Below are 17,807 nucleotides of genomic sequence, written 5' to 3'. Positions count from 1 at the left end.
CCACTTAATTGCAACCAGGGCAGTTCCAAAAAAAGGAGCATCTCGTGGAACATTCAATTCATGAGTTCATGTGTGGTGTTTGCAAAGACCATTGTCACCCTTTTGAATCTTTAAGAGAGCACCTTATTCGTATGGTACCTGCCCAAATCTTTCTCATCAGAAATAGTTGAAACTTTTAGTTTAAGCTCTTCAGTATGGTATTGATATTGAGAGCTTAAAAGCTCAAATCGTATAATTCGACCTGCCGCGATAATTAATTTGAGTCTCAGATCTTCGATATCCCATTGAAGAGCTTTGAAACTCAAATTTTTAAAACTTGACCTGCCGCAAACATAAATAATTTGAGGGAATAACATATCAAAAGACACGAGACATAAAAAGAGTTCAAATCTGAAATTTGGGATTGTTTATAAGAGATTTGAGTTGATCGGAACAGAAAAAAATTCCAGCTAGTTTAGGAAGATAAACTGTTGCTCCTAGAACGAACATTTAATCATCAGTCAGAACTGAAATTTGGGAAAGATTCATGAGAACAACACACAACACTACTGTTGGCTCAGTGCCTTGTTTGCCATCTTGATGCATGACCGGAGCCTGAAGCACCAACATATGGAGCGGCTGGCATATCATTTGCAAATCCATTTTCAAGTGGTGGAGGGTCGCCACATTTTCCTTCAGATTCAAGTGGTTCAAGAACAAGAACACTATCATTCGACAGACCTAATGCAAACTGGTTTGGATCTTGTGGATGTGCTGCAACTTCAACTGGGTGGATATTTGCATTGCTGCAGAGAAATGACAGGGTTTTTGAAAAATTACTTGCAAATACCAGAGATGAAATCTGCTTGGTGAATTGACTATATCACATTACTTACTGAGCCACTGAGGGATATCAGACAAATAAATTTACTTAATTGAATGGACACAGGGATGCAGAGAAGTTGCAAAAATCAAACACCTAAAACACAGTACTCCGAGGGATATTCCAGTGATGCTAGGAATGTTAATCCTGGCAGTCAGATGCCCGCGTCATTGCAATAACATGATTTTACATCATACCCAGTGTAATCCACAAAAGTGGAGTCGGGGAGGATAGAATGCATGCAATCCATACGATTACCTCCGAGATGAGGTAGCGAGGTTCCGCTCAAGACAAAAACAGTCTAGAAAACAACGTAATAAAGGAACAAGAAACAATAGGTAGTACCAAAACAGCAGATAACAACAAAAACAAGATAATACTATAATCAGTCTACTCGAAGCACACAAGCATCACCAAAATCCAAGAACAAGACACTACAACTACTAGTATAGACCACAAAACAAAGTACTCCCAGCCACTAGTATAGACATACTCCTTCCTACTAACCTTCTACCCTAATTTGCAACCTCCACCCCTTTCTTGATAAGTTGTAACTACTCAATGTACTACCTAATCATCTTCTCCAATATTTCTTCTTCTACCCCTACACCTCATGAACCATCCATCGCCAAACCTCACACCTATGCATTGGGGCATCAGTGCTCCTCCTCATCACATGACCGAACCATCTTAACCTCACCTCCTGCAGCTTGTACTCCATCGAAGTCACTCCAACCTTATCTCGAAAAACCTTATATCTAATCCTATCTCTCCTACTAACCCACACATCTATTGCAACATCCTCATCTCTGTCGCCTCCATCCTTTGGATCTGAGAGTTCTTGACTGGCCAACACTCCACCCCATACAACATAATAGGTCTAACTGTCACTTTGTAGAACTTACCTTGAAGTTTAGGAAGCGCCTTCTTATCACACAAGAGTCCGAATGGGAGCCTCCATTTCATCCACCTTGCACCAATACGGTAAGTGACATCTTCGTATTGTATGGGGGTGCAGATAACTTATGTTTGTTGAAATGTTATGTCATAGCATTCCTTAGTTATTTGTTTTAACCTTATTAATTCTTCTATATTATTTTTAAGGTATACTATATTCTTTATGTAGTCAAGTAGATTCTTTTTCATTAGTGTTCCTATTAATCTTATTTGCTCCATATCTTTTTTCCAATATTCTAACTATTCGTAGTTTATCATTTTATCCAATTGTAGTTGTAATTTTACAAATTTTTGTGTAATAATTTATTCTAATTGTGTTATATTTGATATATAATTCTATGTGGTCAATTAACATTTGTTGTTCATGTATAGATAATTTTTCATATGGATTACATAAACTATCATTTGTACCTCCTTTTTTTTAAGGTTAGCTTTATGCCAAGTAATCTTTCTTCTAATTGTCTTCTTTCTCTTCTAAGTTGATTTCTGTAATTAATTTCTTCATATAGCCAACTTTGTCTTTCTCTAATATATTCTAACATTTTTTAATCTATATAATATCCGTCTAAATAGTAATTATCTAGGTATGAATAGTAGCTATCATCATTTAAGTGTATTTGTTCTAATTCATCTTCTATCCAATTTTCTAATTCTTCATCTTCAATATCAAATACCTTTTCCCATATAATTTTCTTTATATCTACTATCTCTATATCCTTAAATACATATAAAACAAGTATCTTAAATCCATCTATCATTTCATTAGGTAAATAATTATTCATTTTTCATATGATACTATTTTTCAAAATATTCCCTCCAATTATATACATAACAAAATATGATCATCTTAGATCACTATATACTAGATTATTCTTAAATAAAATGTTATTCGATCACTATTAGCATGGTAATCTGGATATTTTTCCCCTAAACAGCGCCTCTACTCTGGCTACTCCCCTATCGCGGCTTCTCTGCTTTACCGGCTTCACCTTTAGAATGACATAGTTCTAGAAATTTTTCTTCTTTTCCACTTTGCTAATAAACTTCTTAACATGCTATTCTTCGAATAATTCTACTATAAAATAACTAACATGAGTTTATTTTATTATACTTATGATTGTCAGGAATTTATGAATTTAGCTATTCATAATTATAAATGAAAATACCTGTTCTGGTAGATTTGACAAATCTGTGTTTTGCTCATCCATAGCTTAGTGTAAAACTGAATATCTTTATTGATTATATGAGAGAAAATTTTATTGTGTACAAGAAGGCTTTTTTTCCGTGTAGAAAGTCTTGCCTTAACTTAGCAAATGCTTCTGCTATTTATAACCTAAAAAAAGAAAACGTGTATACTATTTTATACTGTTCCTACTTTACATTTGTCATCTTTACAAAAGTAGAAAGTAACTTTACAAAAAGAAAGTCTTAAAGATATCCTACAAAAAACAAAACTAGCAATGGCTTTTCGCCAAAAAAGTCAACAAAGCTATTAAAAGCTAATAAATGTTACATAACAATTTACGTATCTAAAGTTAAGAGAAATTATCTAATTCTTCATATGTCATTTTCATAACTTTAATGCTTTGTCTCCTTGCTTTTATTATTTCTTCATCGGTCCGTGTTGCTTTATATCTTTTGTCGTTTATCTCCTAGCTGGCCTCTTTTGTTCTTATCTTCTTTCATTCTAGCTGAACTTCTGGAATCACATTATTTTCTCAATTACATTTCAAATATTTTGTTCAAGTTCATATTTGGGTTCCTTCTACCTTCTTTGCTTGTACCTGCAGAAGTAGATTGATAAACGTTATGGGTTTTTTGGAGTGTCCCAACGTCTCCTTCTATCTCTGGAATTTTATTGTCTTCCGATCGACATTTCTCTGCACACTGTTGAGTTATCTGTTGAGTTATCTGAATCATAGCTTCAGACTTCAGTTTAACTTCATTAGTCTTTAGCTTTTCTATCTCATTTCTCATACTATCCACTTTCAGTGAAAGCGTAGTTAGGATTTTGAATTTCTTTTCTAGAGTATCGTCTTCTGTAATATCAATTTGGGTAGCTTTGTCTTGATATGTAATCTGCAATAACATTCTTGTTAGTCTTGATTATTTCAATCGTAAATGTAAAATTTAATATATTCAATACTAATCTCCGAATTTCCTTCATTGTAACTAAATTTTGTACTTTTCTTGTTAACCACCATCGTACCTGTGTGTTATCTGTTCATATAATGAACTTGTTATATACGATATATGGCTCAAATGCTAATAAACATTTATATAATGAGCATAATTCTTTTCTATTTATTTCCCATTTTATTTCTGTTTCATTAAACGTTCCCGAGTAGTATCTACAATGATATTCTAATTTTTCTTCTTCATATTTATATTTAAGTACTCCTCTATAATTATATTCACTTGCATCTGCTTCTACTATATATGTAAATTTTTTATTTTCGTCTGTAAATAATAATTTTGGTAATTCTTTACAAAGTATTTTTATTTTATGTACTTGTTTTTTATCTTTTTCGTTGTAATTATACTCTACATTCTTTTATCTACTTGATAGTGTATAGATCATGTTGATATATGTATTCTAGACTATCTATTTGTGATTCTAAATATGATATTTCCTCCTTTTGTGCTTTTATTGATTATTGATTTTTGACATACTCCAACAATTATGTTATATTGTAGTCTTTCTTTTCTTATTTTTAATTCTCTTCGTTTCCCAGATAATATTTATTTTAGTTCTTTATATTTTTGGGATTGGTATATATTATTCATTAGTATTTATAATATTTTGGTGGATCTCTAAATCTAGTTCTATCATAATATGCATTCCTTAAATAAATACATACATCTTCTCGTTTTTTAAATAACATAGCTCTGATATAAGAAAATAGGTGAACATTTATATTTAATGTTAGAAAAAGAAGAATTAAAATTAGAAGATAAATTAACAGTTATGGTAAGAATAACAAAAGAAAATAAAGAAATAGACAGAAAAAAGAAAATAAAAATAATAAAACACCAAACTAAAGATGAAATACGGAAAATAGAAGAAATAGAAAATAATAGGATTGCTGAATTAGAAAAAGAACTACAAATGCTAAAAGATCTGAATGAAAAAAGACAGAAAGAAAAAGAAAAAAAAGATAAAGAACAAAAATTATTAGCTCAGACAAATCAATTTAAAGAAAAATTAGAACAAAGAAATAAAGAATTAGGAACTAATGAAATAGAAATAAATACAATAGATGTTGAAAAAACAGATAATTATGATTCGGAAAATAGTGAAACATATACAGAAATCTTAACAAATATAGAAAAACTAGAAATAAATGAAAAACAAGAAGTAATTAATAAAGAAAACTTAGAAAATACAAACACGAAAATAAACACCCTTGATAAAAAGGACGATGAAAAAATAATACCTAGTACATCAGAAATAAGAAAACCTACATATTATAATAAAGATGAGTTTAAAAAATATAACCTAAAGGATGAATATAACAAATGGACACCAAAACAAATAATCAATAAAAATTATAATTTCTTAGACTTAGACTGTGTAATAGATGTAGATAAAACGATACAATTATGGATAGGATATATAAAAAAAATTATTAGACAATGGTATAAATGCAATAGATACACCAGAATATATAGAAAGAACATTAATAAGAACAACAAAATTATGATTTTTAAATTTAACTGAAGATAGTAAAAGGTATTAAGGGCTGATAAAAAAACAGAAGGAACAACAGTAATTAAACTAACACCTATAGACATATTGAAAAAATATGAAATAGCTCTAAGAGATGAATTTAGTAGTATGGCAACAGAAGAAGAAGAACAAAACAAAGAAAAACATACAAATAGAAATTTAATGTTAAAACTAGCAATATGTAATATGTGCTATATAGATGAATATACGTGTGCATTTAAAGAATACTACTATAAGAGAGCATACAATACCAAAGAAAGTAAAGAAGTAAGAAAATTATATTTTAGTAAATTACCTGAACCATTTAGTTCAAAAATAATAAAGAATTGGGATGAAGCAAAAATAGTAGATACCCTAGGAGCAAGAATAAAATTTCTACAATAATGGTATAGAAATCTATGTAAAAAATACAAAGAAGAAATAAAAATGAAAAAACATTAATAAGAAATTTAGCATGTTGCAAGGAAAAAATAGCACCTCAATTTGAATGTGAAGAAAAATATTATAAGAAAAGAAAGAGACATAAGAAATATAAGAAGTATAGAAAGTCAAGATATAAGTATAAGAAACCAAGAAAAAGATATTATGTAAAAAAATTTAAATATAAAAGACCATATAGGAAAAAGAAATCAATAAAAGAATGTACTTGTTATAATTGTGGAAAACTAGGACATTTAGCTAGAGATTGTAAAATGCCTAAAGACCCAAAAAAGAAACAAATATCAGAAATAAAGATAGAAAATGCAGAATATATGCAAATAAATTATATAGATTACAAATTGGAAAGTGAAGATAGTATTTATGAAATTTCAAAAAATGAAACAGATAATGAAATAGATAGTAAATCAGATGAATCAAATGACTGAAGAAGATATAAAAATAATAACAAAGGAAGAATATTTAAATGAAGAAGGAACAGATCAGAAAATAATATTTGATAATAATATATTTGACGAAATAAAAGAAAAAGAATTAGATCTAAGTGTACAAAAAATATTTAAAATACTAACAATAAAAAACATATTTAGTAGATGAAAAGAAGAATACTACGTAGTAAACCAAAAAGAACATATAATAGACTGTAGATATACAAAAAGGTAAAGCTAGTATACCACCAGTAACAAAAAAAATAATAAATAAAGAAATGAATGATATAAAAAGTAAAGACCCAATAAAATACGTACACCTTGGAGGAACGAAAATATTAATAAAAACATGTTTTAGAGAAGGAATAGATACATCAATAGAATTATATTTAGCAGATGATAGAATTATAAAACCTATAGCAAAAAGTATAATAACTGTTATAAGAGGAAATTTAATATACCAAAAATTTAAATTTATAATAAGTGCGAATTTTTCAGTAGCAATAACAGATAAATCATTAGTATTATATTGAAAAATATCAGGAATAGAACTAACCCCAGGAAGTAAAATATTTACAGCAAGATGTAAAAATCTATATGTATTAACAACAAAACATAAAATAACGGGAAAAAATAAAATTAATAAAATACAAATAGAAAGCCCTTTTGAACAATTTGTAAAAACAATTGATAACAATGATTATAGTTACAAAAACATAGATATAGAGGAAGATTTAGAAATAATAAATGATAGAATAAGTACAACGAAAAGAATAGCTTTTGAAAAACCAAAATCATCAGGATCATCGAAAAGAACAAATTATGAAATTACTTCAACAGTTAATTTAACCCAATATTATATAACAGAAACAATAAATGAAAAAGAATATTTAATACTCCTAAATACAGGACAAGAAGAAAACTATATAGCAAAATACCTAGTGAAAAATAAAGAAATAAAATCTAATAGTGATATATGCCTGACCTACCAAGAAGTTTAATAATTATTAAAGATACAACTGAAAAAAATAATAATAATAGGAATTAGAAAAATAAAAATAAAATTTGAAATAAAAGAAGATATGCAAAAAGCAGATATAATATTAGGGATAAAATGGTTAGAATAAGTAAAACCCTACAATATAGAACATACACAATTAACCATAACCTACAATAAAGAAAAATTATTAATAAAGAGAGTTTTAACATGAAAATATATGTACTTATGAAAATAATAGTAGAAGGATATTATAATAGATACTATACACCTATGATAGATACAGGAGCAGAAGTCAACTTATGTAGATATAATTGTTTATCAGAAGACAAATTGGGTAAGCTAAAAACATCAATAGTAGTCAAAGAATTTAATAATGAAGGAAGCTTAATTACCTGTAAAGCTAGAAATATAAAAATACAAGTATGGGATAAGATATTAACAATAGAAGAGATCTATAATTATGAACTAACATCAAAAGATATGCTTTTAGGAATGCCATTTTTAGATAAACTATACCAACATATAATAACTAAAACACACTGGTGATTTACAACACCATGTAAACAAAGGGTAAGAGCAAAAAGAGTTATTAATAAAATAAGGAACAAAGCTGATTGGATAAAAGGAAGTAAAAAATCACACAAAAATTAGAAAATATAAAAAATATTGAAGACACAATAGAACTAGTTATATTTTCCTTAAATAAAGAAGAAATAACTATATTTTTAATAGATAAGGTAGAAATAATAAAGAAAAAAATTAAGACAACTATACAGTGAAGAGGATGGGAAAAACATAAAACTATTGTAAAAATTGAGCTAATAGATAAAAATATTATAATAACCCAAAAACCATTAACCTATAACTTTGATGATTTGAAAGAATTCGAAATGCATATACATGAATTATTAAAAAAAACAATACATACAAAAAAGTAATAGTAAACATATCAGCCCAGCATTTATAGTAAATAAACACAGTGAACAAAAAAGAGAAAAAGTAGAATGGTTATTGATTATAGAAACCTAAATGCAAAAACTATGACATATAATTATCCAATGTCAAATAAGATATTAAAAATAAGACGGATACAAGGATATAATCATTTTAATAAATTCAATTGTAAATCAGGATTTTACCATTTAAAGCTAGAAGAAGAATCTAAAAATTTAACTGCATTTACAGTGCCACAAGGATTTTATGAATGTAATGTGTTACCATTTGGATATAAAAATGCACCAGGTAGATACCAACATTTTATGGATAATTATTTCAAGCAATTACCTAATTGTATAGTATACATAAATGATGTACTACTATATACAAAAACTAAAGAGGGACATTTAAAATTATTAGAACAATTTGCACGTATAATAGAAAATTCAGGAATAAGTCTAAATAAAAAGAAAGCAGAAATAATGAAAAACCAGGTAGAATTTTTAGAAATATAAATAGATAAAAGTGGAGTAAAAATGCAATAACATATAGTACAAAAAATAATAAATTCAAAAGGAGAATTAGATATAAAAAAGAAATTACAATCATTTTTAGGATTAGTAAATCAAGTAAGAGAATATATACTAAAATTAGCAGAAAACCTAAAGTCATTACAGAAAAAATTAAGAAAGGATGTAGAGTATAATTACAACGAAGAAGATAAAAACAAGTACAGAAAATAAAAATACTTTGTAAAGAATTATCAAAATTACAATTTCCAGACTAAAATAAAAAATTTACATATATAGTAAAAGCAGATGCAAGTGAATATAGTTATAGAGGAGTACTTAAATATAGATATGAAGAAGAAAAATTAGAACATCATTGTAGATACTACTCAGGAACATTTAATGAAACAGAAATAAAATGGGAAATAAATTAAAAAGAAGTATGCTCATTATATAAATGTTTATTAGCATTTGAGCCATATATCGTATATAACAAGTTCATTATATGAACAGATAACACACAGGTACGATGGTGGTTAACAAGAAAAATACAAAATTCAGTAACAACAAAGGAAATTCGGAGATTAATATTGAATATATTAAATTTTACATTTACAATTGAAAATATTTGACAAGTCATTTATACCAAAAACACCAAAAGACCCTTTGTTTATACCCTAACAAATTATTACAAATTTAGATAGCCTAAACCAAGACAACAAAGCTTATAACCACATAACCAGAGCATATATTAAAAAACATCCAACGGATACAAACCTACTTAAACCATAAACCCAGAGCTACAAACATTCAAGAACCAAATACGAATTATATAACCTAAAAGCTACAAGGATACAATAAGTTAATTGCATTACCAAAAATTAACCCAAATCTAGTTAAAACCTGTTTCAGTTATGGACTACTCAATACTGTATATACCCAAGACGAAAGTGAATTATCTGCTATACCAGAAATATATAAAGCAATTACCACTTACAAAAAGTTAATCAAAGGCAATCTATTTTTTGTAAAGTTCTATACGGCAACAGCGGAGATATTGTATGATGAAATTAAACCAGTTATACAAATTGTGAAGATAGGAATGACCCAAGACATGATCATACCCGAAGATATTAAACAGCAAGTTGAAATACCCAAGATAGATATACCAGATTTTTATGCGAAAAAAAGAATTATTGGAATATCTACAATTATCCAGGAGTTAGCAAATAACTACCTAAATGGAAACCCAATATGGAGTTATTATTCAAGAGACCAGCTAATGATTTATTCAAATTCAAGAGAGTTAAGAAAAGCAGATATGGAAGAAGTTAGACAATGGATTATGACGTTGCTCAATCCAGAAAAACGACCAACTACCAGAGCAATTAAAGAAAAATTTATTTCAGACGAGTTATTAACCAGATACGGTAAATTAATAGGACATAAATATCCAGACCAGATATCTATGTTCGAAATGTAATGGAGAAAATAATGTGATTCCAGAAGTTCAGCTAGAATGAAAGAAGATAAGAACAAAAGAGGCCAACTGGGAGATAAACGACAAAAGATATAAAGCAACACGGACCGATGAAGAAATAATAAAAGCAAGGAGACAAAGCATTAAAGTTATGAAAATGACATATGAAGAATTAGATAATTTCTCTTAACTTTAGATACGTAAATTGTTATGTAACATTTATTAGCTTTTAATAGCTTTGTTGACTTTTTTGGCGAAAAGCCATTACTAGTTTTGTTTTTTGTAGGATAGCTTTAAGACTTTTTTTTTGTAAAGTTACTTTCTACTTTTGTAAAGATGACAAATGTAAAGTAGGAACAGTATAAAATAGTATACGCGTTTTCTCTTTTTAGGTTATAAATAGCAGAAGCATTTGCTAAGTTAAGGCAAGACTTTCTACACGGAAAAAAAGCCTGCTTGTACACAATAAAATTTTCTCTCATATAATCAATAAAGATATTCAGTTTTACACTAAGCTATGGATGAACAAAGCACAGATTTGTCAAATCTACCAGAACAGGTATTTTCATTTATAATTATGAATAGCTAAATTCATAAATTCCTGACAATCATAAGTATAATAAAATAAGCTCATGTTAGTTACTTTATAGTAGAATTATTCGAAGAATAGCATGTTAAGAAGTTTATTAGCAAATTGGAAAAGGAGAAAAATTCCTAGAACTATGCCATCCTAAAGGTGAAATCGGTAAGGCAGAGAAGCCGTGATAGGGGAGTAGCCAGAGTAGAGGCGCTGTTTAGGGAAAAAATATCCAGATTACCATGCTAATAGTGATCGAATAACATTTTATTTAAGAATAATCTAGTATATAGTGATCTAAGATGATCATATTTTGTTATGTATATAATTGGAGGGAATATCTTGAAAAATAGCATCATATGAAAAATGAATAATTATTTACCTGATGAAATGATAGATGGATTTAAGATACTTGTTTTATATGTACTTAAGGATATAGAAATAGTCGATATAAAGAAAATTATATGAGAAAAGGTATTTGATATTGAAGATGAAGAATTAGAAAATTGTATAGAAGATGAATTAGAACAAATACACTTAAATGATGATAGCTACTATTCATACCTAGATAATTACTATTCAGACGGATATTATACAGATTAAAAAATGTTAAAATATATTAGAGAAAGACAAAGTTGGCTATATGAAGAAATTAATTATAGAAATCAGCTTAGAAGAGAAAGAAGACAATTAGAAGAAAGATTACTTGGAATAAAGCTAACCCTAGAAAAAGGAGGTACAATTGATAGTTTATGTAATCCATATGGAAAATTATCTATACATGAACAACAAATGTTAATTGACCACATAGAATTACATATCAAATATAGCACAATTAGAATAAATTATTACACAAAAATTTGTAAAATTACAACTACAATTGGATAAAATGATAAACTACGAATAGTTAGAATATTGGAAAAAAGATATGGAGCAAATAAGATTAATAGGAACACTAATGAAAAAGAATCTACTTGACTACATGGAGAATATAGCATACCTTAAAAATAATATAGAATAATTAATAAGGTTAAAACAAATAACTAAGGAATGTTATGACATAGCATTTCAACAAACATTAGTTATCCGCACTATCCACACACCCCTACAATTGGTATCAACTTAAGGTACCTGAAACTACCTCTCTTTTGAATGGCATGAGTATCAAGCATCACTACCACGTCAGCCTCATGTGTCACCTCATTGAACTTGCACTCCAAATATTTCACCTTGGTCCTACTCAACCTAAATCCTTTAAACTCCAGGGTATATCTCCACACCTCCAACTTAGCATTAACTCTTCCACGAGTCTCATCAGTCAAAACTACATCATTCGCAAATAACAAACATCATGTCACCTCAACTTGAATTTGTCGCGCCGATACATCCATCACTAAGACAAATAAAAATGGACTAAGGATCAATCCCTGGTACAACCCCATCAATACAGGGAAATGCTCTAAGTCCCCTCTCATAGCTCTTACTCAAGTCTTGGCTTCATCATACATGTCCTTAATCGACCTAGTATACATTATAGGTACATCTCTAACCTCCAAACACCTCCACAGAACTTCCCTGGGACTTTGTCGTAAGCCTTTTCTAGATCGATGACCACCATGTGTAAGTTCTTCCTCTCTTTATACTGATCCTACAATCTCCTTACGAGATGAATGATTTCTGTAATCGAGCATCCTGGCAAGAATTCAAACTGATTCTCGCAAATAGCCACGATCCTCCTCACCCTCAAATCCATTACCCTCTCCCAAACTTTCATAGTGTCCCACATGGTCAAATTTTTAAAAAAATAACATGGTCTAAGAATGAAAGACTGAGAGGTTAATGAGTTTCATAGGTTACTATCTCTACTTCATCAGCATTGTGAGCCAATTGATAGACCCAATACACTACAATGGAAGTTGGGGAGTAATTGGGTTTTTTCTGTCAAAGTCCTTCTATGAGATGCTTTTGGTGAGGGAGGTGAGGCTTCCTCATAAAGTCGATTTGGATTCCTAAGGTGCTTAGAAAGGTATGCTTTTTCTAATGGTTAGCTGAAAGAGGAGCGATTGTAACGACGGAAAACCTTAGGAAAAGAAAGTTCATATGCATTAACTGGTGTTTCTTATGCAAGGAGACAGGTGAAGAAGTTGATCATCTTCTACTACATCGCAATTTGACTTCAAGACTGTGGTGGGATATGTTTAGCTGATTTGGTATGTCTTGGGTGATGTCTAGATCTGTGAAGGATACGTTAGTCTTGCTGGAAATCTGGAAGAAGCAGGAGAAAGTGCAAAGCTTGGAATGTTGTCCCTTTAGCTTTGATGTGGATTGTTTGGAGTGAGAGAAATAGGAGGGCTTTTGAAGGGGTAGAAAAATGACTTTTGGGTAGTTGAGGAGTAGCCTCCGGTCCCTTATTAAATTTTGCTGCACCCATGTAGTGTCGGGTTGTATAGAGGATTGGGTGTCTTTTGTAGAGAACGATGTCATGTGGTAGGTTCTTTACTTTTTGGTATATATCTTGTATACAGCTGTTTTGGCCCTGTGATTAATGAAACTATTAATCTGATCTAAAAAAAGACTGAATTTTGTAGTCCTCTTGTATGCTTTAAATGTTCATCAAGTTTCAACAAAGCTCATGCATTGGTTGATCTCTTTGTACCAATGGCCAAGCTTGTGAATAAGTTGCAGTTCAGACTTCAGGCTTGGATATTGTTCTGATACCAAAGTTCACTATTCTAGCTCATGGAACTATTAGAAAAATGACGTTTTTTTGTCTTCAATAGTGGATTGCAGACAACAACAACATACCCAATGTACTCCCACAAAGTGGGGTCTGGGGAGGGTAAAGTGTACGCAGTCCATACCATTACCTCATATGAAGTGGAGAGCATGTTTCCGATAGACCCCGGCTCAGGACAGATAACAGTATAACAAACAAAAAACATAAAAATAAACAACAAAATGAGATGACACACCGCTAGCTAATAAATGAAACAACACACCCCCAGAGTAATACTATAAACAGGACAGCAAAAAAATACCTAATACTGGGTGATAGATAAGCTGAGGGAATAATACGGCATCGCCTATAGAGGTTCCTTGCAGCGAATACGCACACAGTTGCATCCAAGAAACTGGCATATATGAGCTGGCTATCACATGAGAATGTGGCATGAGAAATTGGGGCAGCACTTTCACACGGAACCCACTGAAGAAAAAAATATAATGTACTAATTGTTAGATCTAACGGCATTTAACAACCAACTGCAGTCGGTGAGAGGACTTACCTGCTTTAAACATTCCAACTCAGTTGTTTCATATATTGCAATCTGTGCCTCATGCACAACCAGGAAATGAGTTTGATTATGATGAAACTGCACTCTGGTATCTGATTGAGATGTCGATCGCCCCAGTAGATGCAAGGATCTGGCCCTCTGCTTTTCCCATCCATCAGTGCTCCAAACACACAGCTGTACAGAAAAAGATAATGGTGATGAATACCAAAGGATAAGAACACAAAGAAAAGTAAATAGTTACCCCTTTAAATAGTGTCAGAAATGCTGAATTTAACTTTCTATAGATTAATGATCATTTGCGACGGATATAGGCTTAGCATTTGTCACCAATAAAAGACATTTAAAATGCCAAAAAAAAAAAAAAATTAATCGTGACTGCAGAGAGGAGATTATGCAAAATTGGAAAACCTGCAATATACTCGGCTCATCTGTAGGCTAAATATTTTAGATTTTGGCGTCTTCCAAAATGCTTGAAACACTTCTGAAACAACAAATTCATGTGCAATTTTCGGAAATTTTCAAAACGATATGAATTCATTTAGCTTTTATTTAGAGCATGAAATGATCTTATTCTTCATCTACTTTTAGATATTTTATCATCATAAAATATGACATGCAGTGAAATTACTTCTCATTCCCATGCCCAGTCGATTGGCTTAACATTGAATGGGATGGAAAGTGTATGATGCACTATATGCAAAATCGTTAGGAGAGAGATGCAATATGTCATAAACATGTATTTTCGACATTAATCATGAGAATAGTTTGACAAAACACTGAGAACTAAGTCAAATACTACATGATAGCGAAGAGTATCAAGTCATTAACCTGAGAATCGGCTCCTGAGGAAACAAGCACATTGAGCACATGAGAGAAGGCAAGGCCAGTTATCCTTTTAGAGTGTCCATTAAGCTTGCATTTAACCTTCATCAAGAGACTGACTGCTAGTCAATAACGATATATGGTACTGGCCCAAAAGCATGAAATTCTAATGACTACCAATAACAACAAAAACTTCTTGTTTATCTTTCTTTATCTTACCTCATTCACTCAGATATTAAATATCTCTATGGTTGAGTCATCCATGCCAATAGCGATAATGTTGTTATCTGGAAGAAATGCAAAAAAAGTTGCTGCTGGAGGCGGAGGCTTGATGGTTCTTAATGTCTACATCCATAAGATAATAATTCAGAATAGGATCTTTGAGTAAAGGATAGAAATAAAAAGAAGACAATCTTGTTGTACATTGAATGTCCTCATGTTGAACACGGAGATCTTTCCACCAGAAGCTGATAACACATAGCAATCATTCTTGGACAAAGAAAAGCAGGAGACAGCTTCCTCATGGATTGGTTCGCGCACATCATTTGTCATTAAGATGCCACTTGAAGGTTGCCACAATTGAGGAGAAACACTGGCTGTTGCCTAAACAAAGATTCACACAATTCTCAGAATCAATTCTGTACAAAATGGAGGAAAGCAACGATTTTGGTGTCCATTTACCTTGCCACTTGAATTTTGTTCATTTCTTCGCCACTTCCAAAGCAGGTGAATAGCATTTGATGTTAATGCTAAGATGGCATCACCAGAGTTCGTATATATTAACCTTGATATCTGGAGTAATCAAATTGAATCAAACTCAGAAACTGTATCACCAAAACAAATACAGTTGAAACAAACCAGGGAAGAAATATTGACAGCTAAACAAAATCTCACGCTAAGTATTGTTTCCTAGTGAGAATAACCGTGAAATTTTCTGTTCAATATCTAATTACAATGCCCTCGCATCCTTGCTATTCAGTCACGGAGAGTCGGAGACACAACAGCTTCCAAATTGTGTGGTAAGGGGGAGGAATATGGCTAGAACTCAGTAGAAAGCACTTAAGACGAGAACTTGAAATACAAAGCAGATATTTAGTTACTATTGCTAGACTGAAGTTGGACACTATTAAAGTTGTCAAATCATTGCACACAAACTTCAGAGGCATTTTGCTCTAATCTAGACGATCTCGAAGGCTAAAACAGAAGCATCTCTGAAGGTGCAGAAAGTGATACTTGAACGTCCACTCTTCTTTACTATAAGTTGAAAAATTTAATAGGGAAAAGAAAAGAGACTAAAACACAAATGTATAGGTGCTAGACCTCATTTAGGAGGCCTTAAGCCTCCCATAATGTTCTGAATGATCACCTTTTTTGGAATTTTAATTTCACTTCAATAGAATCACATATGGTGACCAAGATAGAGAAAAGAGACCAAACGCAAAATTAAGAGCCTTTCCCTCCCAAACAGGAGGAGAATTCATATCTTCATAAGGAAAGAGAAGAACAACACTGCTGGATCATATGGTTGATTTCCACTCAACTTAACCTAACAATTTCATTAGCTGATGGCATGTTCTGATATCACACACCTTGATCATGTCAGATTGTGCACAAAGACGTAGTGACAAACATTATTCCAACCTCAAACCTGAAGGAAAATGAGCTATGGCTTAATGAGCATCAGTTTGTATGTTCAATGGAAAAGTTTGTTATCTCATTCTATGCATGAATTATCTGCTATCACTATGTTCAATGGAAAAGTTTCCAAGTCTTGAACTGAGATAACAAATACAATTAGATATTTCATGAATCAAGAGACATGGAAATTATACCTTAGTCACTCCGAGGTTCTCAGGAAGCTTCAACGACCGGCACTGTGATGATTCACTAATTTCAGTGAGCTTCCATGGGTTGGAATTAAGCTCTTCGTTAAGACAGGGTTCTACATCCACCATATTTCTTGCATTTCCATTCTTACAAAGTCAATAGGATGTAAACTATACATTAGTAAATGATATCGACATGATAAGTAGGCAAGACTTCTAGGTGTGCCCACTTTTAAACATAACGAGTACCTATCGATCTATCTATCCATTGTCTATCTTATTCTACAAGAAGAAAGAATTAAAGTTAAAAGCTACAACAACAACATACCCGGCACAATCCCACAAAGTGGGGTATGGGGAGTGTAAGATGTGCACGACCTTACCCTACTTTTATGGGGTAGAAAGGTTGTTTCCAATAGACTCTAAGCTCAAAAGAAAAGTGGAATTCGAAGCACAATCATAAGGAAATAAGAGAGAAAAAGCGATACAAAAAAATAGAGCAACAAACAATAATACACACCAAATAACGCAGAAAACGTGTGATTCCTAAATACGATTACGAGTAAGGAGAGAAGGCTAGCCCCGTGCCTCTCCCACATCATAATATACATGAAAGGCAATAATTACCATTAGACAAGAAAAGCCTAGAAATTAAAAAGGAAAAAAGAAATTACATTATTGAGGTGATTAGGTGACGCCATTGATGGAATTAATTCAACAGGTTTAAAGTCCAATTTGGAACCCTAAAGCTGTTGAATAATTAGGAGACTCCAGTTAAGAGAAAGCAGGGAAGGACGAGGAATGATTTATGTAAAGAAATTGGGCCTAAGTCAACCCTAAAAACCACAACTCATGAGGATAGGTTGTCCAAGTCCATATAAGGAGTCCATAATTCCTTCATGCCACCAATGTGGGACTTAATACCCTGCGACATCTAGTGCTAGAAAAT

At 31.3% G+C, this 17,807-nt stretch overlaps 1 protein-coding gene and 1 long non-coding RNA gene across 2 annotated transcripts; one reads left to right on the top strand and one right to left on the bottom strand.

Annotated features, from left to right (window-relative positions):
- Positions 1-379: 379 nt before the first annotated feature.
- Positions 380-16,987, bottom strand: LOC107864743 (protein TOPLESS). The gene is made up of 7 exons (XM_016711175.2): positions 16,865-16,987; positions 15,714-15,824; positions 15,456-15,635; positions 15,039-15,134; positions 14,202-14,384; positions 13,956-14,122; positions 380-785 (listed from the first exon to the last, which is right to left on the bottom strand). Exons 1-7 carry the CDS (start codon positions 16,985-16,987, stop codon positions 557-559), a joined length of 1,089 nt encoding a protein of 362 aa, XP_016566661.1. The 3' UTR covers positions 380-556.
- On the top strand, positions 10,695-13,508 carry LOC107861972. The gene is made up of 2 exons (XR_001671883.2): positions 10,695-10,899; positions 13,053-13,508. It is a non-coding gene; the product is annotated as an uncharacterized LOC107861972 (long non-coding RNA).
- Positions 16,988-17,807: the final 820 nt, after the last annotated feature.

The sequence above is a fragment of the Capsicum annuum genome, chromosome 3, assembly GCF_002878395.1.
Source record: "Capsicum annuum cultivar UCD-10X-F1 chromosome 3, UCD10Xv1.1, whole genome shotgun sequence".
In the NCBI taxonomy this organism is placed as follows: Eukaryota; Viridiplantae; Streptophyta; class Magnoliopsida; order Solanales; family Solanaceae; genus Capsicum; species Capsicum annuum.
This window is presented reverse-complemented; position numbering and strand designations above follow the sequence as displayed.